This window comes from Fusarium vanettenii, assembly GCF_000151355.1.
Source record: "Fusarium vanettenii 77-13-4 chromosome 3 genomic scaffold NECHAsca_2_chr3_3_0, whole genome shotgun sequence".
Lineage (NCBI taxonomy): Eukaryota > Fungi > Ascomycota > Sordariomycetes > Hypocreales > Nectriaceae > Fusarium > Fusarium vanettenii.
Window position 1 is genome coordinate 3100098 of NW_003315880.1, and position 23421 is coordinate 3123518.

The 23421-nt window shown below is 52.9% G+C and overlaps 7 protein-coding genes across 7 annotated transcripts; 2 read left to right on the plus strand and 5 right to left on the minus strand.

Moving 5' to 3' along the window:
* Positions 1–2322: 2322 nt before the first annotated feature.
* On the minus strand, positions 2323–3324 carry NECHADRAFT_16399 (uncharacterized protein; the record flags this gene model as incomplete). The annotated part of the gene is made up of 2 exons (XM_003053269.1): positions 2323–2773; positions 2822–3324. Coding segments are annotated over 2 exons (954 nt in total), but the record flags the coding sequence as incomplete, so codon positions are not given.
* Positions 3325–5263: 1939 nt separating this feature from the next.
* On the minus strand, positions 5264–7039 carry NECHADRAFT_35570 (uncharacterized protein; the record flags this gene model as incomplete). Its single annotated transcript, XM_003053270.1, has 4 exons — positions 5264–5500; positions 5556–5942; positions 5990–6406; positions 6458–7039. 4 exons carry the CDS (start codon positions 7037–7039, stop codon positions 5264–5266), a joined length of 1623 nt encoding a protein of 540 aa, XP_003053316.1.
* Positions 7040–9333: 2294 nt separating this feature from the next.
* NECHADRAFT_67698 (uncharacterized protein) lies at positions 9334–10359 on the minus strand. Its single transcript, XM_003053271.1, has 5 exons — positions 10274–10359; positions 9886–10212; positions 9710–9835; positions 9617–9661; positions 9334–9566 (listed from the first exon to the last, which is right to left on the minus strand). Exons 1-5 carry the CDS (start codon positions 10274–10276, stop codon positions 9558–9560), a joined length of 510 nt encoding a protein of 169 aa, XP_003053317.1. The 5' UTR covers positions 10277–10359; the 3' UTR covers positions 9334–9557.
* A 293-nt stretch (positions 10360–10652) lies between these two features.
* NECHADRAFT_67700 (uncharacterized protein) lies at positions 10653–12772 on the plus strand. Its single transcript, XM_003052767.1, has 2 exons — positions 10653–10835; positions 10886–12772. Exons 1-2 carry the CDS (start codon positions 10820–10822, stop codon positions 12535–12537), a joined length of 1668 nt encoding a protein of 555 aa, XP_003052813.1. The 5' UTR covers positions 10653–10819; the 3' UTR covers positions 12538–12772.
* A 114-nt stretch (positions 12773–12886) lies between these two features.
* On the minus strand, positions 12887–13246 carry NECHADRAFT_92151 (uncharacterized protein; the record flags this gene model as incomplete). Its single annotated transcript, XM_003053272.1, has 2 exons — positions 12887–13057; positions 13115–13246. The coding sequence occupies 2 exons, from the start codon at positions 13244–13246 to the stop codon at positions 12887–12889; spliced, it is 303 nt and encodes a 100-aa protein (XP_003053318.1).
* A 984-nt stretch (positions 13247–14230) lies between these two features.
* Positions 14231–15895, plus strand: NECHADRAFT_59462 (uncharacterized protein). Its single transcript, XM_003052768.1, has 6 exons — positions 14231–14267; positions 14501–14558; positions 14608–14864; positions 15067–15330; positions 15429–15653; positions 15714–15895. The coding sequence occupies exons 3-6, from the start codon at positions 14686–14688 to the stop codon at positions 15787–15789; spliced, it is 744 nt and encodes a 247-aa protein (XP_003052814.1). The 5' UTR covers positions 14231–14267; positions 14501–14558; positions 14608–14685; the 3' UTR covers positions 15790–15895.
* Positions 15896–17191: 1296 nt separating this feature from the next.
* Positions 17192–18351, minus strand: NECHADRAFT_92153 (uncharacterized protein; the record flags this gene model as incomplete). Its single annotated transcript, XM_003053273.1, has 4 exons — positions 17192–17701; positions 17797–17883; positions 17948–18092; positions 18314–18351. 4 exons carry the CDS (start codon positions 18349–18351, stop codon positions 17192–17194), a joined length of 780 nt encoding a protein of 259 aa, XP_003053319.1.
* Between the last annotated feature and the right edge of the window lie 5070 nt (positions 18352–23421).

Consider the following 23421-nt stretch of genomic DNA (forward strand, 5'->3'; position numbering starts at 1 on the left):
AGATGTGAAGGCGAGTTGAGAGTGTGTGAGAGGCTTTAAATAGCCGATACACAAAAGAGAAGAGAAGAATCAAGTAGGCGATTTCGTGATTCACGCCCTCTTGATGAAAGAACGCGTTCTAGAAAGGGGGTTGAGGTCGAGACCGTAAGTCGAGTCGAGAGGTCGCGCGTCTTGAAGGTCGAAAAAAGTGGGATGAGTGAGTGGTCAATGAAAAAAGAGGCGTGCGTGACAGGGAGGAGGAAATAGAGAGAAGAGGGGGGCAGCTGCTTCTCCGGAAAAAAAAGAATAGTCTCAACAATGAGCGAGACCGAATGAATAGTGGAGAAGAGAGACGAGATCTCGTGAGTGTAATACTTGACACACGGCCGAGGGAAGCACGTATGTTGTGTAGTCAACCCAAGAGAAGAATGAAGTTGTAAAGAGAGAGATAATTTTGGGTGGAGGTGGATGTTGAAGGAGGATGGTTTATCGCGCCCGCAGGAGGGGAGGATGAGCGAAGGAAGCAAGGGAAAACGGGCTGGGCTATTTCGTTTGCTAATGAGGTAAACACCAGCCGTCGAGAGACCTGCCTACCTTGACCCAGGCCTACAGACAGACCACCCCGTATCAAGTATTCACTATGAGGCATTTGCAAAGAGCACTCGGTCCTAAATGTGTGAGATGTCTCTGTAAAGTATTGACCTGAATTCGCCTTGATCTATTTCGTATATCCTCTGCATCTCTTGAGTTGCAAAACTATCCCCGTTTCCTCGAGACTGGACCTCCCATCTTGCTTTGCCACCGACAGCCTTGACGACAGCTGACTCAGATGACACCGGATATGGGAATCCGATCCATCATGAAACACCATGAAAAATCAAAGAATGCGATATCTTTACTATCTAGAGATAAAATGTCGAGTTACCGAGTAGTTATTGCCTCTACCTGCTCCCCGGGGGGATGTGTTTGGACGAGACTCCCGGTTATCAAAAACCCCGTGACACCCTCCTGTTGCCACTGCAACCCTCAATCACGTCTCAAAACCTCCCAAAAATGCCCACAGCGTATTGGAAATACTTGCACGAGAATACATCAGATATATGTAAAATCGTCTTTTTGACGTTGCCGCAAAGTTCAGGGGCCAAGGTGCGAGTGACGACCCACGGAGTTTGGGGGCGTGTGAAGCCTTTCGCAACATCGCGAGCCTCGTCCGCCGAAGAGCCACCGGCCATTATTCACTGTCACATCCTCTGGCTGTTATCTCGAAAGGACGGGCAAAAATGTTTAGGTGGGCAATACCCGTATATCCCCCGCAACTTGACGTTTGACCGACCTCTCCTAGAGACATCCTCGGTTACGAGGCATCAAGTGAGCAGTCATTCGCAACTGCGACGAATTTGTATCCATCATCATCTCAATTCTATCATCAGTCCAGCCTAGGCATTGCACGATACTCGAATTAGTATGCTTGAGGCAATCTACCGTCAAAGTCATGCTACGCGCCAAAGCCCCAGATCTGGGGTCTCGGGTGCCAGTCCCGATCCCTTGCAGCTCACTCGATGGTATCACCGCCAAATCCAACTATCACCATCAAATATTTTAACTTTCGTATTCTGAACAGGACCAGTTCATCGTATCTATTGCATTTTCCCATCAAACCCGTTCAAGACAAGGAAATAGAGCCATTAGCCTTGGCATCCGAGCTTCTTCGCCTCAATCATCCGACACCATTGGCCCCCAGAACACGGTCACGCGCAAGACAGCACAAGAACAAACGTTACAAGACAAGAATCTCTCTTATAGTCTACTTGACAATTAAAACGTCTCTAGAGCCGAGATCCGCACGCCCTTCCTAGGAGGCGTGCTCGCGAGAACTAAAGTAAAGGGGTATTGTTTATCACAGCGAAAATCACACACGGTTGGTATCCTCCGCACTTTTCTCTCAGCCTTCTCCAAGTCTCAGCCTCGTCGATCACAGGAACACAACAACACTTAGGCGGCCGTCTCCTTCTTCTCAGCCTCGGAAACCGGGACAGCTTCCTTCTTCTCCGACTCGACAACGGGGGCAACCTCCTTCTTCTCGGTCTCTGCAACAGGAGCAGTCTCCTTGTCGGTTTCGGGTGCCTCCTCAACGGGCTTCAGAGTCAGCTTCTCGAAAGACTCCTCAACAGGCTTTTCACCAGCGCTCTCGGTGGCCTTCTCGGCTGTCTCCTCCTTGGCAGCCTCAACAGGAGCCGGGACAGGAGCAGGAGCAGCCTCATCACCAGGAGTGGATTGGGCAACAGCGATGGGCTCAGCGACGGGAGAAGCCTCAGCAACAGGCGTCTCAGCAGCGGCAGCCTTGGCAGGAGCCTCGCCCTCATCAGCAAGAGAAATCTTAAGACCTTCCTTGACACTGGGGCCCTGACCACCATACTCCTTGGGAAGGGTGGAAACAATGTCCTTAAGCTCAGTAGCCAGAGTGGTGCCCGAAGTCATGGGGTGGAACTTGCGGAGGGTGGCAGGAGCGAGGAAGAGCTTCATAGCACCAAACATCCAGCCCATGATGGCGGGAACGTTGACAAAGTACTTGTGGGCAAGCAGTTCGGGGTAGGCCATGGAGAAGACGGCGATGGTCTCCTTGCTGGCAGCCTTGACGGCAGGGTCCATGCGGAAGAAGCTGACGTTCTGGTAGTCGTGAACCTGGATCATCTGGTAGGGGTCCTCGCCGCCCTCGGGGATAGGCTCGGTGACCTGGTCAAGCTTGAGCTTCTGAACGCTGAGCTCCATGATGGCAGCTCGCCACTGAATGAACCTGTGATGAAATTAGCAAGTGTCTGAGCGCAGAATACTGTAAACTTACTCCCGAACGTCGCCAAAGGTGGCCTTGTTGTCCTTGACAGCACCGTAGATGTTCCAGGTGATGATGGTCTCCTTGCCGCTCTCGCCCTTGTGGACGGTGACAAATCCGAGGTCGTCAAACTTGTTCTTGTTGAAGGTCTTGGTGACGAGGGCAGTAGGGTTCATCTTCTTGCGCCACTCGAGGGCAGAGGTGAGCTGCTTCTCGGCGGCAGCGGCATCGTCATTGTTGGCGCGCAGGAACTTCTGGAGCACAACCTTGGTGGGGACGTGATCGATGTTGGAGAGCTGAACACCCCACATCTCCTTGTAGGAGGTCTTGTTGAAAATGTCATCAAGACGAGCGTTGAGCTTGGTGAGAGGCGTCTCCAGAGCAGAAGGGCCAGCTTCCTCGATGGGCTTCTCATCGGCGGCCTTTGCGGGAGCTTCAGCGTGACCCTCAGCGGGGGCCTCAGCTCCAGCTACAGCGGGAGCAGCGGGAGTCTCCGCAGGGGGAGCGGCAGTGGTCTTGTCCTGTTCGGCAGCCATGATGATCTCGAATCGATAAAATGAGATTAATCAAGGGAGGAAGAAAAGGACAGAGTCGAGAAGAGACGCTGAGGTGGAGAGAAGAAGAAAATGGTGTGCGTATGTGGCCGATGTGCTTGTGTAATGTGTGCAGCGCAGTGCAGAGCAGCAGTGCAGTGCAGGTCCGACAACGGGGATGACAGAGAATCGGCTGATGCTGGTGTTGAGGAGAGAAAAAGCTTGGGTGGGGAGCTAGAGGGAGAAGCTTGGTAGCTTAGCTTAGCTTTGGGGAACTCGTCTAGTTATTGATGGCGGGCAGGTATCCGTCGACCAAGGAACGAACGATGGGACGAGTGCTTCCTTCTCTTGTTAATGTTAATGTCAATGTCAATTTCAATGCAACCTCCTTGATGTTTTGGATTTAGAGATCTCGGCACGGGAGCGGCAAGGGAAGGGAAGGGAGGTCGGGTATAACAGAGAGTACCTACCTAGGTACGCAAACAAACAAGAGAGCGAACCCCTTGAAATAAGACTTGGGTCAAATGTTTGATTGATCGAGGAGAGAACGAGCCAAGGGAGGAAGAGAAGGCCAAGCCAAGTCAACATTGCATGTCCCGTCTCAACCTTACAAGGTAGGGGTAGGGGACGGGTGCCCACCGAAGGGTACCTTCCCCCTGTCGATTCTGCAGGTGGAGATGATGGTCGTCCCTTCTATTGGTCCGAGTCTAATCTGTTACACGTGGAGCCATGAGATTCTAGGGGTTGCTCAGCAGAATTCCAGGGCATTGAGGGTGGGTTTCAGGGGAAATGTCACTGCATTGGTGCACTAAATGCCGTTATCAATCTTGTTATGCAGAGGCAGGGACATGATAGCATGGACGCGAACTGCGAAGGCAGATTCATGTCGACATCTACGCATCATGGAGAAGAGGAAACTGAAAATAGATACTGAGAGACTCGGATGCATGATGCTGTGGAAGAGTTCAAGTATCAACGTGTCAATGTGTTGCATGAAGAGCGCAGAGGGGAGAAATCACCACCATTAACGATCAATCTCGCATTCACGACTTCAACTTGGCCATCATAAATCTCACAAATTCGCAAAACACCACAAGTATCAAAAAACTTTTTTTCCTTTTTATGTTTTATATAGCAAGTTGTCGAGATTCCAAACCCAGACCATACCTCCATAGTCCTCCAGACCCCAAACCACAGTCCGTTCGCGATTCAGATCAAGACAGGCTCACCCCCGTCGACCTTCTCAGGCTACTAACTACCATGGTCCGAGAAAACCTGTCAAACCACAAAGATGGCGTGTAAGAGTAGACCGAGTGAAAAAAAGAGAAAGCCGAAACCAGTATTGCATCGCCCCAATATAAAAAGCCTGGCAGCCATCCATCCATCCTCGCTCCCCCAAGGATCAAGTCCTCTATTAGTTATTAAAGCGCCGCAACATCTTCTTCCCCGTGCGTGTTGGCCGTCTAGCCTTGGCCCCGATTCGTGATTCGAAACCGGACTCCCTATTAGTGCCGGTGAAGTTGCGTATGCCCGCGAGCGCCAGAGTCTTGTTCTCTATGGGGGTTCCGAGGTGGGAAACTGCGTTCAAGAGAAAGGCTGTGCCGAGATGAAATAGAAAAAGAAAAGAAGCCAGTTGTTGATGTAGACCGAAACCGAGTCGCGTCGTAGTAAAACCAGACGGCCGAGGCGAAATGCAAATGAAAACGGCCGAGATGCGAAGGCGTGATGCAGAACGAAGAAACCAAGGGTATAGAGCCAGCAGAGCAGTAAAAGAAAATGCAAACCGGAAACCAGATCGAAAATCAGAGTGTTGAGTCGTAGTTGAGCCTGTAAGGCTTTCGTTCATTGACTCTCATGAACGCATGGTGTTGGTAAACTTGTCATGTTCACCGATGGAGAAGTAAACCTCCGGTGCCCCAACTTAATGGTGGCCAAGGGCTCGAGTGAGAAGACGCTCGATAGCAGAGAACTCCAGAAAGGCGCACTGCTTGAGGGTCATGTAGTCGAAATCTGGGCCCTGGGTGTACCCCACCTCCTGGAAGAAGTATCCCCAGTACTCATCCGTGTCCTTGAGGGTTTCCTGAATCGCGGTGCGTTCAGAAATGGGGCGGACAAGGACATCTCGAGTCGACTGCTCGCGAATGATTCGGATGTACCACTATGATCATGTTAGCACAAGTTGTCAGAGACTTGACGATGATTGTCATACTCACATCAAGAACATCTTGAGGGCAACCAGGCTTGGCCGTAACTGAGTACTGGTGAACCCAGGAGCTGGCATTCTCGGGCTGGTGGTACATGCGCATCTCTGCCTGACCCATCTGGACCAGGAACGCAATGTTGTCCTTCTGAAGAACGGTGAAACCCTTGCACTTCATGACCGAGGCAACAACGCGTCGGAAAAGCTGGTGGTTGAGGTTGACCGGATCATCGTTTCGGGAAACGGCCCCGGTAAGCAGACGGATCAGCTTGAAGCTGGCCTTGTACATGGCACCACGCTGGGCAAGGGTGATGAAGTCAGTGGCGAACCAGGGGAACTTGCCAAGAGTGCTGATGAGGCACTCGTAAGGGCGCTGGGGGCACTCCTTGGAGAAAGGGGACTGGTCTGTTAGTGACTGAGCTGAGAGACGAAAAAGCAAAGACTTACTCGGTGAGGAACCTCGACATGCTTGACAAGCATAACCATTTCCTCGCAGGAAATGAAACCCTTGAAGTTGCCCCAGGGCTCACGAGAACAAGGAGGCAAGATGTTGGGAGTGGCACCATCCCAGAAAACGCCACGAGCGAGAGGATAGAGCTCTCTCATGAGAGCGGCCTGGCTGGACAACTCAACCTCGATGGGACGATCACCAAGACGACTGACACGTCCGGACTGAGCAAACTGGTGGTGGCGCTCAGCACAGCGGATCGCGTCCTCCATGGTTTGGAACTCGACAAATGCGTCCATGGTCTTGGACGTGGCGCGGTCCATGATGATGTGCACCGGCTCGTCGGCATCATTGAGCATCTTGCTATTGCGGCCGATGAAAGCCACGACCTCTGCACGCTTGGTAGAGAAAGGGATCTGCGGTAGTTAGCATAAAGTTGAGAATTGGTAGATAGGAGCTCAACTTACGTTCTTCAGGCGGATGACACCGTAGGTGACCGGCTTAGCTGAGCTAGGACCATCGATGAATGGGAAGTAGTTCGCGTTAAGAGCCATATGAAGACTGGGAAAGCCCGTGTACGTGCCCGTCAGCTGGTGAAGCTTGTCGGACTTGGGAGCGTTAGCCTTGATGAGAGCCATCTCCATAGCCCGATCGAGCTGCGTATTGTCCAACATTGCCATCTGAACAGTGGGAGGTGGCAAATTAGGGAACGGGATCAGAGAAGTAGCATCAGAAGGAGCAGGACTTCCAAAGGGGTCCTGGGACGTCTCCTGAGGAATATTCTCAGACACAGCAGGAATCGATTCCAAGTTCAGGTTGAAGCGAGGAGGGGGCAGACTCTGAATAGGCTGACCCGAAGTGCGAGGAGCGTAGTTTCGAGGCTCAGTCAGACGCCCGTTGGCAAGAGGGCTGGAGAAAGGAACTCGAGCGCGAGGAGCGGCAATCTCGTGAGGAGTGTCTCCAGGGCTCATGAGCGAAAGACCGGAGTTCTGGGAGTTGCTCTGAGTGAGACCAGCAGTGTATGACTGGCTCAGAGGGAGTCTACCCATTGGGACAGAAAGACCATTGGGATGTCTGCCGTTGTTAGGAAACCCAACGTTGGGAGGACCAGCATTGGCGAAACCACCGTTGACGAAGCCAACATTGGGAGCTCCATGGGCGAGAACACCGTTGATGGAAGGCACTCCGTTGGGAAGTCCAGTGTGAGCAAATGAAGGATGAGCAAGTCCGTTGGTCAGACCATTGGCAGGAGCTCCGTTGACGGGAAGCACACCGTTGGGCATTCCGCCATTGAGCATTCCAGCGTTAGGAAGTTCAGCATCAGAAAATCCACTGTCGGTGTGAGAGTGGTTGGCATGGCCACCGTTGTTGGGAACTCCAGTGTAGAGAGTCATCTCCGAGTGTCTGTGAGGAGGAGACAGAAGACCAGTAGGTGGGCCATGTTGAACTCCATTCACCTGAGGGGTCTGGGGTAAGAATTAGTGATGATGGACATAAATCAGGGGTCCAAATGTAGAAGAAGCTTACCTGTCCTTGAGAAACACCGTTCATGGTAGCTTGGCCTCCCATCTAAGGGACCGGAGCACCAGGACCGTACGTGTTGGCAGCATTGGCCAGATGAGCAAATCCCTCCGCGGGGCTGTTAGGAGGAGCCCGAACATAGCCTGGAAGACCAAACTCTTGGCCATTGCCAATGATCATGGGCATAGGTGGGCGATCGATGTTCTGGTTCCCGACAAGACCACTGGACTGAATAGAAGTTAGTAGAGAAGATGAAAAAACCATCAGGATTAACTTACTCGCAGAGCATTGGAAATGACCTGGTGAGCAGACGGAATCCAAGATTCGTCGCTCGTGCCCATATTCCCGTTGACATTACCGTTGACGTTGCCGTTGACCATCGGGTGTGGTCCAGAGTGGGCCCCGGTTCCGGCACCTTGGCCCGGAGCAGCCTGGCTGTGAAAGGAAGGCGCATTCCCTCGGAACGGTGGGTTTGAGTTGAGGGGTCCCGGATGCTGAGCGGGGGATTGAACTGCATGCTGGTTCGGGAAGGAACCGCGTGCCATATTAGGCAGTGCGGCGTTCGACTGCCCATTAAAGGGGCCAGTGTTATGCGACATCTTGAGATCGCAGACCTAAAATGGGTCATGATTGTCAGTGATTCATGTCATGACACGAAGAATGGTAGAGTTCAATAAAGGGCAAACGCTCAGGGGTTCCCGCGAGAAACTAATCTCCCGCGACACAAATGACGAGCGGGTAGGGACAAAACTTACCAGTAGGGGATAACCACCTAAAGTCTTTCTGATACGGGGACGCAAGACAAAGGCTGAATGGAGTCAGTGTTTCTGTACTTGAGAATTCCTGCCATGGCGTTTGTCTTTGAGTCGCGAACGAACCTGAGTGAAGCGATCGCAAGTGAACAAAGTTCGATTGCGCAAGGTTGAATGGAGTTGAAGGAGGTATGAGGTTAGATGTTGGAAAAAGATGAATGCGGAGAAATGCGAAATGAACGCGCGCGCAAACAGACGATCGCCTTTGAGTAGCTAAAAGCGAGCAAACAATCCTTTGAGCTCTGTGGAAGCTGCAAGGTAGAAATGTTTGAAGAAGCGATCGTGGAGCGAGTGTGTTTGAGGGAGGATGATGTTGAAGGGAAGAAGAGGGGAAGAGAAAAGAAGAGGGCGGAGGGGGAAGAAGTAGGGCAAACGGGGGAGCGCTGCGCACGTGACGGATGAAGCCTGGGAAATGAAAGATGGGAGTTGAAAGTGCCAGGCAGTGGCCGTCAGTTGGCAGTGTTGAGAAGAGATGAGGTTGAAGGGGAGAAGAGGAGAGTGAGGGGGGCTTAAATAGATGAGCCGAACTCGAGCGACAATGATTCACGATCAAGCCAGCCGAACCCGGAATAAAGCAGAAAGACAATGGGAAAGTCTTAAAGAGGGATTGAGGACAATGGGAAATGGCTTGTATCGCTTTTGGCTGTTTTATATCAGAGTGTCAATTGAGGTTAGTGGCGATCCTTGACACTGCTGGCCGAGTGACCAAGAACCGACCACGACCAGTCTTTGGAGAAATGATGAATAAAGATGAAGTAATAAAGGACGAATTCGGGATCTAGAGATTTTACTATTATCCCTTGGTGGTGAATTGTGGCGAGTTGCGGTCTACTCAACTTTGAGGTTTGACTTGCGACGATGCAACGCCCACTGGAACAACGGAGTCAATTGGATGCCTCAGGGGATATACCACTAACTCGATGCAATGCCTAAGCCTGCCTAGGCAACTCGGGCAAACATGGGCAAATACAGCGCGACTCGGGAGATCATATGACATAGGCAGGCAGAGTATTTCTAAAAAGCGTGCATTCAAGTTTCGGTGTAGTCGACAAGGTTTCATGTCTAATATCGTCATCTCGGATCCCTCCCTAGCCGCAGCATGAGGTTCGCCCCGTCTACATCTCTGCGGGTCAAATTGCTATCATGGTCGGTACCTTTTCCCTTTGATCACAAGAATATCGCGACAACCGACGCCCCCAAGCATAACTCCAACCCTCAAGCCAGCTGAGGTTCTTCAGTCAAACTACAGAGGTCAGTATTTGTAGTACAAGTTTGAGGGGGGTGTCGGCTTACAGGTGTAAGGAAAGACTCGGCCACAAATCGTGCTCGGGCGTTCAACTGCAACTCGGTTAGACCGGAACTCGTCCAGGTGTAAGAGGTACTCACAAATAGCTTCATCTCAGAGATCTCCTTATCAACCTCCTCCATGAACTGAATGATAAAGTCCACGAGCTTGTGCTTAAGCATCTCCTCGGTGTGAAAGTTTGTTATCAAGAAGGAGATGTCGTAACCCTACAACGAGGTCAGTCAGGGGTTAACCATCATCAACAGCAAAAACCAACCTTGATGGGCTTCCTCCGCAGGATAAAGAACGACTCGGCACGTTGCGTCAGGAATCTCGTAAACTTGTGGACCAGGATGTGCTCAATCTCGTCGGCCTGCTTGATCTTGATGCTGATGCGGACAGAGTTGATGCTGGGCTCGATCAGGACGCGCTCGTTCTCGTTGCGCGCAATGGTCAGGGGCTGCAGGAGGACCTCGGGGGACGTCTGGGCCTCAATCTCGGGGACATTGTGTCGCTCGGCCGTCTGGGAGGCAAAGTTGGACAGGGTGAGGGCGGCGGTCAAGCTGCTGCGTACACATTGCAGGTAAGGTCGGAGTGATTGAGACTAGAGCGGGGAGTAGGTGTCAGCTTAGGTAAATTGACATCTAGGGGGCCGAAACATGTACCATGATTGCTGATGCTTCCTATGATGCCTCTAATCAAGCTGTCGAGGCGTGAGTCGAGGTATCAACGGATTCGGCGGGGTCGGTCGATGTTGGAGTTGGAGGTTGGAGCTTCAGCGACGTGAGGCGCAGTTGTCACTCTGGGGCGCCGTGCCTGACGTCTCCCCCGGGTGGGGCTCATGACGAGGCGCCGAGCTGGAGAGGTTCACAGCGCTATGTCACGTGGAAGGATAGCTTGAGCCTCAGTGCTCCGTGGCTAGTGAAGCTCTCGTTAGCCACATCTGTTGCCCCGCGGAAGGTACACCGCTTTCCCCACCAACAATTCGCCGTCGTCCAGGTACCAATCGGTGACGCACCTCTCGCATCTTCTACGCACATGAACCTTGCCTAGAGGCACGAACCCTTTTCGTTTTTGCTTTCACCGACTGTCTCGTGCTACAGTCGATTAGGTGTCATTGATAAGGGTCCTCTAAATACCCTTCTGACGCCTCATTCTCTCCCTCTTTCCCCTCCACTTTCAAGCTCGGAGAGCTTCCGTGAACCGACATCATGGCGTCCATATCAGGTCAGTTGCCCATGCCCCTCCCTTTAGAGTCCATTACTAACAGACACCAGTTGTCGTGAAGCATCAGGGCAAGAAACACGATGTCGAGGTCGACCCAAACTCCACCGGCGAGGACTTTAAGCTCCAGATGTACAGCCTGACAAATGTCGAGCCCGAGCGACAAAAGATCCTGATCAAGGGAGGACAGCTCAAAGACGATGCGGATATGAGCAAGCTGAACCTTAAGCCTGGTCAGCTCATCATGATGATGGGTACACCTGCCTCTGGTGATATCGTCCGACCCAAGGATGCTGTCAAGTTTGTTGAGGACATGACGGAGGCTGAGCAGGCTCAGCAGGTCGGCGCCACACCTGCTGGCCTGATGAACCTGGGAAACACTTGCTACCTCAACTCTACCCTTCAGACTCTGCGTCTGATCCCAGAGCTTCAAGATGCTCTGTCCAAGTACACACCTGAGCAAGACGGCACTTCCCTCCTCTTGGGCGGCTCTTCAAATGATCTGGCCGGCCACCTGGCCAACCTGTACAAGAAGATGGGCGAGACGCAAGATTCTTTCCCGCCCCTGAACTTTCTCAACGCCCTACGGATCGTCTACCCCCAGTTTGCTGAAAAGTCCAAGACGGGACACGGCTACGCCCAGCAGGACGCTGAGGAGGCCTGGACGCAGATTGTTCAACAGCTGAGCCAGAAGCTTCGCATCAAGGATGAAGACTCATCCGACACGTCGTTTGTGCAAAAGTACATGTCGGGTGAATTCTCGTCGGTTATGGAGTGTGACGAGGAGGAAGCCCGCAACGGCGGCGAGCAGCCTATTACCAGCACCGAGAGCTTTGGAAAGCTCAACTGTCACATCGACAGCTCAACCAACCACCTGCGAGACGGCATCATCGCTGCTCTGAGTGAGAAGTTGGAGAAGAACTCAGAGGTCCTCGGTCGCGATGCCGTCTACACCAAGACGTCCAAGATCTCGCGGGCCCCCAAGTACCTCACGGTGCACTTTGTCCGCTTCTTCTGGAAGCGAGAGACTCAGAAGAAGGCCAAGATCATGCGAAAGGTGACCTTCCCTAAGGAGCTTGATATTGTCGAGTTCTGTTCGGATGAGCTGAAGAAGGCTCTGGTCCCCGTTCGTGACAAGGTCCGTGAGATTCGCAAGGACGAGGAGGATATTGAGCGTGCCCGCAAGCGACGCAAGAAGAATGTTGATGTTGGCGACATTCCAGGCGGTGCCGGTCTTCCTTCTGAGAAGGAGAAGAAGGAGGCCGAGAAGACGGCTGATGGCGACACTGTGATGGGAGAGGAGGGTGAGACCTACAAGACAGACGCCGAGATTGAGGCTGAGAAGAATGCCTCTCTCTTGGAGGCCAAGAAGGAACTCTTTGCCCTCATCAACCCCGATCTCCGCCATGACGACGGTGCGAACCAGTCGGGTCTGTATGAGCTCCGAGGCGTTGTGACGCATCAGGGTGCCAGTGCCGACAGTGGTCACTACACTTCGTACGTCAAGAAGGCCGCCCCTATCGACCCCAAGACTGGCAAGAAGGGTGAGGAGGACGGCAAGTGGTGGTGGTTCAACGACGACAAGGTCTCTGAAGTACCAGCTGAGAAGATTGATACCCTCGCCGGCGGTGGTGAGTCTCATTCCGCTCTCATCCTCCTGTACCGGGCCATCCCTCTGCCCACTGCCGAGGGTATCGAGGAGTAAGCTTCATGGGATTACGGGTATAGATAGACGAGGTAGTTCTGGTTGTGTTGCGGGGATGTGGCACAGGACGGAACGAACGTGCTAGATGAAAATGAACAGGAACATGGTTAGGCGTAGGGGCAAAGTAAGGATCAATTCGCGAATGGTAACGAGATGACTTTTTTATGTCTATTCCTGTTGTTGAGCTTTCAAATGAAGCTGTCACTCGGTTGCGTTGCTATCAATGAACAACATCTACCGATCCCATTTTCCCAGCCGTTAACGCCGATTTCCTGTTGTGAATGCAAATTTTCGTAGCTTTACATGATGGTGATACAACGAAGCCGTTACTAGGCTTCGACGATGATGATCAAGGATTCGCTTCCTTTCTCGCCTTTTCAGCTTCCCTCTCCTTGACACGGTCTTGAAAAGCGTCCATTTTCCGTTGCAGAATCTCTTTTTGTGAAACAAGAGCTTGCCGTTGTGATAGGAGAGCGGCTATCTGATCATTTGGTGACGTTGCGCGAAACTCCTTGATGGCCTGCTTGAGTGTCAGTACATAGTCCAGAAATGCGTACTGGGAAATGCCCAATCTAACCTCTTTCTTTTCATTATCCGTCTTTAATTGTGCGCCGGTGATTGTTCCGGCGAAAATGCAGGCGGCGAAAGCTACGGCCCAGATGCCGCGCTTGAACTTTTCTTGCCTCGTCCATTGATGTACTCCAGCCATTGTGTGATGATGTAGATATTTTATTCCAAGACACAAATGAGGGTATCAAAAGGCCTCTAGCTCCTTTAAAATCTCCTCGACAAGTTTACGTCGTTCCTCGAGTGTCAAGCCAGAGCTATCTGTAAAGAAATCCGAGCTGCCAGACTCCGAAATGGAAGACTCGGAGCTGTTTGTAGAGTTTGACAGGGTCGAGTTTAGTCTCGGACGCGTCGGAGGCAGGGCGGGCTTGGAAGTGAGCACGTCGAGCTCAATCTCTTCAGTCGGAGTCGGAGTCGGCGAGGAGGACCGGGACGAGGACGCGGACGAGGACTTGGACTTTGGATCGTCGTCGACAGCGGCCGCCGAGTGGGACTTTTGGCGCCGAGATGGTGGTTTAGGGAGGCAGCTTAGTAAGCTAGCTGCAGTCTTGTGGAGGAGGGGCATGATGATGTGGGGGTTTAGCTGATGTCACAATGTGTGTGAGTGATGATGATGAAGCAGTTGGTGATGGGAGATGGTGGTTGCGATGTTGAGATGATTGGTGTTGTTGTTTTGTTTTACTATTTTGAGATTCAAAATAAAGGGCAACGTGTATTATTTATTGTAAAGAGTAAAAGACCGAGAAGGGAGACTTAGGTTCCGAGGGTAGAGTCTATTCATGCCTCAATCAATGTATTGACTTCCCTACATTATTCGTTTCAACTTTTTCCATGCATCAACAACGCATAACAAGGTTACAAAATAAAACACTTGTTCAAAAATATGGCTTAGATGGGTCATTACATGAAGCTTAACAATAAAACCCGCCCATGCAGTCACTGCTCACCTTATCCCCCTTGATTGATTTGAGTGGGGCTAGAAGTGGCATGTGCAAAGGAGAGAAGACCGTAAAGCGGCCGCCGGGTAAAAAGATATTATCCTGTCCTATTGGAAGAAGCTGGCTTATGGCGCATGAAGGAAGTTACACGGCGCAGCATTTTTCTTCTTCTTTTCAATTTTTGTGAGAGAAAAAAAGAGGCCATCAAGGCAACTGCAACTGCAGGTAAAGTACCCCTCCTGCTCGTTCCTGACCTGACAGCGCGGGGTCATCCCACGTCCCACGTCCATTCCCATCTCAACACCACAGTCCCCCAAGGTCAAGATAACCCTCTTCTTCACCGAAATTACCCTTTTCGCAACAATATATATCAAACACTGCATCACCGTCTACGCCTCTACCTTGCATTATCAATCGATACTCTAGACCTCTCGCCTGACTTGTGCCTCTTCAAACAGGTTTATCCCAATCCTTCCGGCCTTGACTCGGCCCCGCCATCATAGGCTACCTGTTAACGTCAGATCATTCTCCCCCGCTTGACGACTTTTGCTGATTGCAGACGCAGGCACAGAGGGAGATTCTTCTGCAACTTTCAATCGAGTACTACCTCGGTTTTAAGCTTCTTTCTAGCTACTCGCCTGCCATGTCCACACCCCGCGTCTTCATCGTCCGCCACGGAGAGACGGAATGGTCCCTCAACGGTCGGCATACCGGTCGTTCCGACATTCCACTCACCGCCAACGGTGAGAAGCGTGTCAAGGCTACCGGAAAGGCTCTTGTTGGTCATGACCGACTTATTGCTCCCAAGAAGATTGCCCACATGTGAGTGTCGATTTCTTCGTGTCCCACTTTCCACGAAACATCATTCAATGCCATCAAGACGAGGAAGCTACCATCAAGATTGCTTGGGAACTTCGGTTCAATGGGTTCTTGATCTAGCAAAACCATCTACATAACTCCATTCCACTCCTCTCTTTAAACGAGCATCTCCCCTTTCAACACCCAGTTCTAACACACCCTCCAGTTACGTCTCACCCCGCAAGCGTGCCCAACGCACCTTTGAGCTACTCAACATTGGACTTGATGAACCTCTTCCCTGGACGAGACACGGAGAGAGTGAGGGCGAGGGTCTCCAGTGTGGTGCCAAGATTGAGGTCACTGAGAACATCCGCGAGTGGGACTATGGCGACTACGAGGGCATCACCACCCCTGATATTCGCAAGATGAGAGACGGACAAGGCTACAGGGGAACTTGGGATATCTGGAGAGATGGCTGCCCAGGAGGAGAGTGAGTATCCCATTCCATCTAACACTCTTGTCTACCCTACACCCTCGGGCCTATTGGTTCGTTCACGTTGACAACCTCATCTGCTAACTTCATCTCAGGAGCCCTGAAGACGTCACGAGACGGTTGGACGAGTTGATCAAGGAGATCCGTGAAAGGTGGCACCAGCCGGTGATGGGTAAGGGCAAGGACAAGGACCAGTGTGGTGATGTCCTCCTCATCGCTCACGGTCACATCCTCCGTGCCTTTGCTATGAGATGGGCTCGCTACTCTCTGCAGAATGGCCCTGCTTTTCTTCTAGAAGCAGGTGGTGTTGGAACTCTCAGGTGAGTTAACAGACCCATCCACGTCCGTCTATTAATGACACGTATTCTGACACGACACAGTTATGAACATCACAACATTGAAGAACCCGCCCTCCTCCTTGGCGGTGCTTTCGTGGTCGAACTCGACGACAACTAAGTTTGCCAAGTACTTTGAAAACAGATCTACCGCCCGGATACAGACATAGATGGTTCCATTTAATCATAGACTTTGCCATTTAATCGACATATTTTCATCCCGCATCACCAACCAACGTCCCCCAAGTTCTCGGACTCTTGTTACAGCCCGCTGACGATCAGACCGCCCCTCCAGAACGTGATATTGCACCAACAGAGTCTCAGCTGCTGACCTGACACAGACAACACCTTTCGCAAGGGCCTCATGACACCACGGCTCAAAAAGCCTCTTTGACTGGTATGCTCGACGGAAATGACCAAGCCTCGCTTCGGGGTAGCGCCGCCGCCGCCCTCGATGAGTCCGTCCGCCACCGCCAACTCCGCAAATTAGACACACTCCTTATCACTTCTTGTCTTTCGAAAAATAAAGGGCGTGTAAATGAATTGTATCTCGTTCCACGACTCAGTTGCCAAAACTGGGGTCTCGTTCTGGAAGCCGCGGAAGAGGCTTTTTGGACCACATGATGCAAGCCATGGCTCCCCCTTCGCTTCCAAGACACCGGATCGCGCCGCCCCGGATAAGCCTCTCCCTTGCCCGACTCAAAGACGTCACTGGCAACTCTGAGCCTATCCTGCTCCCTTGCTGTTGTGTTTCTTCTCCACTCGAGTCGTGGGGAGAAATGTGCCAAGATAAGGCCTCCCATCCCTTCATCTCTCAAAGTGGCTTTTCGTTTATTTTGCTGCTTCTTTTCCGGATAGGGACAAGACACCAAGGCTGACTTCTCAGAAAGGGCGGGACGGCACGGTCCAGACAGAGGAGGGTGTGAGGGAATGCTCTCCTGGTTTCTCACGAGATTACCTCTCGTGTCCTGTCTCTACCTGTCACAACATGTTTTTCCTATACACATGCCAGCCGGAAGGGGCACACTCACCTGTCCAGTGGCGTTTACTGTTGGTCCATGGAATCGTGCCGTGCCTCTGGAACGGATATAATCCCCCAAGGGCCCGTCTGTGGATTGCGGATAAGGTTGGTATGCGGGATTGCGTGTGGATATTCATTCCAATGCCGTGTTTAATGCTCGGCTGTGTAATTTGTTTGCCCAAGACGGGTACGTGGTGACGGTAGGGAATTTTGACATCTGATATGTTTAATACAGAGTTGATAAAGGGTTGTTTGTTGTGTTATCGAGGGAGAATGTGCTTTCGTAGTTGTGACTGAGACTTGGTATCAAAAATCCGTAACTATACACCGGCCCGAAGAGCTTCAAGACACGGAAGAGCCATATTGGGAAACGTACATGGCATAAATGATCTGACAATCAAGTATCCGAATGTTTCGGAAGCTTGGGTCCCTGTCAACTTGTTAGTCAACAGCCACATCTGTCTAATTTGACAGTTGAGGAGTCTAAACAGTTTCAGCTCCGCTAAAGCTTTGAGGCCCTTGCAATAAAGACCCTCCTAGTAGCTTTTACTCCCTCTTTACCCCCGTGTCCATGGCCATGGCCATGATCGTGGCCATCTCCATGCCCGTGACTGTGACCATGGTCGTGTCCATGCCCATGCCCATGTCCTTCACCGTGGCAGTCCTTGAACGTGATAGGCTCTGCAAACTCCTCATATCCAAAATCACCAAGCCCAGCCCCTTCAAACATCTCCTTGATCTGCTCTCCAGTGAAGCCATGGTGCGTGATGCCCCGTCCGGCCGCAAACTTGGGGTCCATCTCGTGGGCAACAAAGTCAATGATAAAGAGCACTCCACCAGTCTTGAGCCGCTCAGCCAGCCGCTTAGCTGCCAGATCTGGCTTGTCAATGTGGTGAAAGCCAAGCCCCACGCCGGCTATGTCAAAGTTGAAGAACTTGGCGTCCGAGAAGCTTGGAGCCGATGGGTCGGCGGGATCAGCCAGATTGCCTTGATAGGCCTGCCTAGATAAACCCTATGTACTGTTAGTGGACTCAATCATCGAGACAAGACGGCTTGCTGTGGGCTAAAAGCGGGCTTCACAGCTTGCTTGAGGCGGTTGAAACTAACCTGGCTCTTGGCCTGGGCGTTATACACCCCGACCATGTCCTTAGAGAGGTCGATGCCGATGGTCTCGCTCGTGTACTTTGCCAGTACCTGCAATACAACGTCAGTCCCCATCATGTTTGGTCCGGACAGGTTCATCCTGTAGGCAACTAACCCTCGAGAGCATGCCGGTGCCGCAGGCATAGTCTAGTAGCCTGGCACCCTGCTTGACTCCAATAAAGGCTGTCTTTTGCTCAATATCGCGCTCCAGCTGTGCAATCGCACCTGCGTTGCGTTGGTCATACTCCCCGGCGATCTTACTGCAATTGCAACGAATTAGCAAGGAACTTCATACAGGAGGCTGCAGCTTCGGCTAGTAGCGTGACGTGGTGGAAAACAAGTTGCTGATCCACCAACAGGCCGGGCCAGACCAACAGGTCTGAGGCCGTGGCAGGCAAACAAGCAGCCAAGATCGAATGATGGACATGGCGGATGCATGCAGCTGTCTAGTTCATGCTGAACTAAAGGAAGGGGTTCTCACTTGAAGTACGCCTGGTTCTCGGATAGAACGTCGGTCATGGTGGCGAGGTCGGGCCTAGCGGTAAGTGAAACAGCGAGCAAAGCGTGCAGGATAAGGATCAAGTATTGCAGTATTAAACCCCTTGTCTTGGTTTCTGAGAGCCAATGGTAGTTTCGTACACAGTTCGAGTTGATACAGATGTTGAACTCTGTTGCTCGATCGCTCAGAAAATCCCATGTTATAAACTCGGCCGCGGAGACTTTTCGGATAGTTAGCCTTCAAGATCGCAGACATATCCTCGCAAACATTTCAAGAGAATATCTCCGCGTTGCCATTGATGAAAAAGCCCCGCCCCTCCTCACCCAACAGTGCATGGCTGGAATCAAATAAAGCCTGCATGTTTCAGTTGTCGGCTTGATCCAGAGAATCAAGGCCAGTTGCTTGCGGATCGTAGATGCATGTTGGGGCCGTGGGGGGGCTTCAAGCTCCTGGTAAGTAAACAGCTCCCGAAACTCTTGTCGACTGGGCCTCATAACTGGCAAAACAAGTGTAGTTACTATCGACACCCAAGACAGCAGGCCTCAGTGTGCGCTTGGCGAGTCGGATGCCTACACCGTCCTTCCCCTTAACTAGTCAACGTCGCCAACCGAGCCAAGATCGTCGATTTGCGTTGCTGTGTTTCTCCGTGATCCTGCGCATGCGCGATCGCACCGGTCCGCCAGCCGGGAGGGGAGATGTTGCATACTACTGTAGCAGGAGCAGTGCAATGGAGCAGTACTGCAGCACCCGGTGGTTGTGCTATTCTAGCAACTCCTTCGGTACCCCGTACGGAGGATATGGTAAAGCAACCCTAGGCCAATGCAAGCGTCCAAGGAGCAAACAAGTGGTACGAGATGCCCTCCACCCGTGAGTCGTAACATGCAGCCAGCCCAAAAAGAAGGGTGGGGTTAACCACAGTCGACGCTGATCGCCGAGCCTGCAAGGGATGGTGCTGCGGCGTAGCACATCTCCCTCCCGCAGCAGCTCGCTCCCTCTGCGATGCAGTGCGGTGCGGTACGGTACGGTACGGCACTGTCATGTCGAAGCATCAATGCATGAAGGTTCCTGGCTGCTGCGGCAAAATCTCCAGAGACAAGGTCGTGCATTCCCTCCCATCCCCGCCCGGGAACCATGCCAAGCCGAACACACGGCCGGCAGTTTGGTGCGGCCTGGCAGCCATCCCATCCATCGAGGGATACGAAGACTACGACTCTGACAAGAGCAGCGCTGAGTAGCACAACTTTGACAGAGTCTATTGCTCAACAGGGCTATAGGGACGGCCCTGACGCAAGCAGGTGAAAATGGCAATCCCTCTGTCCGAGAAGGGTCACAAGCTGGCATGGATGTAGATTGGCAGATGTTGCCCTGTCCGTCTCACCGCTTGATTGCCAGACTGCTGTATGTCCGTCATTAGAAGCAGGCTCACGCTTGTCACCGAGCCATCCGCAGTCTTGGTCGGGCATGCCACCGCAGAACCCCGGCCAGAAGTCAACCAGGTGTTCAGAGACGGGGTGCGAGGCGGCCGAGTCCTCTGACCAAGAAGGCCGTGCCGTGGGATGGCTGGCGGCCGAGCCGGCCTGTGTTTGCTGTTCTTACGGGAACCCTCTGTCTTCCGTGGCGGAGCCCCGCTGGTGGTCGCGGAGCCATGGGCTAGGTGCATGGCTGCGCTGCGACAAGCTGCTAGCCGGCGCCGGGTGAGCCTGCGCCCTATCGGAGGGCGGTCGCTAGATCGAGCGCCGGCGAGATCAACGCAAAAAGCACTTCAAGTCTTCTTGGAGCGAGGCGCGCCCGTCAGATTGACCAGAATCAATTTGGGGCGTGTTTTCTCGCAGGGGACCCCGTCTGGTCAAGGCAAGGACAACAATAACACGCCAGGCCAGCGCCGCACTATTCAGCCTGCAGGTCGCCGTGCATGCAGACCAGGTCTCGTGGTGCCAGAGTACATTGCCCTGCCCTGCCTTGCCTTGCCTTGTGCTCGCTCCCCTCACGTTCAGACGTCGCCAAGCACCCTCGAGCCCCAATTGCGTGGTCGGTTAGAGTGATTGATCACCAAATGCAGGGCCCTCGTCCTTCTTTAACCCGCAACACGAATTTGACTTTGATTCAACAACCGCTCATGGCTGACTTTGGCGCTTTGTCTCATGCCTGTCTGTCTGTGCCTGTCGCACAGGGACCAGAATGGGCGTGACGGGGGCTGGCTGACCTGTGGGTTGGGTTGGGTTGTCTGGTCTGGTCTGGGTTGTCAGAAACGGGGAATCAGTTCCCGTGCGTCGTTGGTCAATCTCGCACTGTAGGATAAAGTCACTCGCTGGTACGTATCGTCGTTGGCGAGTGTTGGTGGCCCAGGATGACATGCAGCCCGGGATGGCGCGAAGTGACTGACGACCGTGCCGCGCCGTGAAATTGCGACGTGGCAGGCTTTGCTGGACGGATGCACATCTGCAAGCACCAACCCTTGCCCTCTTTTTTGTTTTTTTTTTCCTCCGGGGGCCCAAGATTCCTTCGGGGTCTGTTGCTTTTTGCGGCGAGGGTACCAGACCTTTGGGATGCGACCACGCCATCCAAGTGACTGCTCAACTTGCCAACTCGCCAACCAGTCCACCAGGCTCCCCTCTTCCTGCGGTGAGGCGACCAAGGCGACGACTCCACGAGGTCCGTGATAGCTTCGCCTACCCCCTTTGGGTATGGCGGCCCGTTCAGTAAGCCCGCCGCGCACTTGAAAAACCGGGGCCTTCACGGGAGACATGCAGCCTACCCGGGCTTGCATGGATCTTCCGCATGAGATTTTGTTCACGTGACCGTAGCTTGACGTGTGCGATTGGCGGACCGAGCCTTGCTTGGGCGAAGCCAATCAAGGACCTCCCTGGTATGGGGTTGAGATTGTGACAAGTGAGCATGGCGGCAGCTCTGGTGCAAGCCCGTCGTGCCAACCCTGACGCCAGCCCCGAGGTCTCGGGTCTGCATACCACTCGACTTGGCCGAAGGGCGAGACGAGTATCGGTGTGAGCATCAGCCGCGTTCCACCATGTCAAGCCAGTTTGCCGATTGCGTATCGCGGCATCATGAGCCCAACACGTTACGACCGCTCTCGCTCGTGCAGTCACCCTTGTCCAAGTCTTGTTGGTTGTTTCAATGCCACACTTGTTGGTTCTTGCTGTGCCTCAGAGATCGAGTGTTTTGCGTCGCACGTCAGCATTGGTCATGGCCATGTCGTGGAGCACCCGCGTTCTGGCATGATATTGGCCACCGTTATCCGCCGACCAGGCTCCCCCATGTGCAGGATTCCAAGGGTTTTCTCGAGTGTTGTTCTCAATTTGCCTTTACCGGCATGCAACTTTTCCTTCTCAGCTGATGGGAAACCGCATTCCATGCTGTGGGGGTCCTCGATGACGATGTATCAAGCATCTGGCTTCAGACTGGGGAAGCGAGCCTCAGCTCTCATGGCCAGTCCACGAGGTTCTCGGGGCGGTATGCGGGTCGTAACTAGCAGATGTCTCTCTTTATGCAGGGATCTGGCGGAATTCGATGGGCCGGGCCGTTCACACATCCCTCGCTGTCAAGCGGCGGCTGGTGGCGATGGTCTAGCCGACGTCGATCAATCTCAAGGTCGGTCAAGTTAAATTGCACACAGCAAGTGTCGAGAAAAAGTAAAGACGATCGGGGGACAAGCTGAAAAAGAAACCATGATGGCGAGGACCGGAGAATGCCACAAATTGGGCCTAGAGACGAGTTGAAGCTCGACTCGAGGGTGATGGGTGTGGAACTGAAGGAGGGCATTCATCACAGAACCCTTGTTGGGTCGAATGTACATCAGGCTCCCAGTCCGTGGGAGGTTGCATTGAGGAAGGAGCGATGACGGCGCGTGGCTTGCAATGACGGCTGGTTGGCAGTTAGCACCAGGAAATCAAACGCGCCTGCCGAAGTTGACACCTCCCCTGCCACCGTTGCGCTGTCGTCGGTGTCCCGTACTTTCCATATCGAGAGCCAACAACCAACCATGAACCAAGCACAGGCACCTCAGTTTTACGCAGGACTGCTTCATGTAGACAATTGAGTGAAGGAAGGACTTGGGAAGGTGAACTTGCCCCGACCGAGTTTTCCAAATCGGGGCTCTGTCGCTCCTTCCAATTGCCTCAAGACAACGAGGAATTTTTCATCCCACCCATCGCGAGCCTCTTGCAACTTGTCTCTGTGTACCTATCCACTCCCAGATTCTCGCTTCTGATGCCAAGCGCCCATACCAGGTTTTTGCTTCTTTTTCTCATTGAGGAACGACGAGGCTGTCATCGGCTCCATTGCAAGTGCCTTTTCTCCGACCGGGTTCGAATTTCTCAATTCGCCATCTCATCGGGCCATGTCCCTGCAGCTGCCAACGGTCATGTGAGCGGCGATCCGGGGAAACAGACACACGAGAAAGCCCCCCAGCGACAAAATAATTTCGGCCTTGTTTCAATCTAGTCTCCATGGGATTTTTTTCACGGCTGGAAAACCCTTGCCCCTGACAGGACGGCCATTATCTGCCCCTTCGGACTTGTTGACGAGGCTGTGGCTTGCCCTCCTCGCCTTGCGACACGACAGCGTCAAGCTAAGCAGGGGTAGCCTTCCTTGGACATCGCCCGAAATTACTCACCACCAGAGCAAGGCTGGCGTCCAGATACCCACTGCGAGGTGGATTGCCATCGACCTCATTTGTCGCCTCTGATTCGATCCGAAATTGCTGCTAGGATGTCCAAAAACCGCCGCTGCTGCTATGCTGAGAGCTGATCCCCGCACCCAAGACTAGACCAACTAACAACAGTCTGGATGCTGGTGTTGGACTATTCACGGGGTTGCACCTGGGTCTCTCAACTCAATCTGTTGTCAGGTGTCTCAGTTGGTGTGACCAGTCAATCCGCCTCGGCATGCAGACCTGCAGGACCTCATCGACACGCTGTCCCCTTCGACTTGGTCAGCGGGTCGCAACTCAAGGCTACAAGCCAATCGACCGCTCGAGAACGCATAACTCTACTTAATTTTCGTTTCTTTGTCGCACAAAGCTACCACCGGAGCTATTTGGCATCAGCACCGTGCAGGCCACAATCCGGATGCCA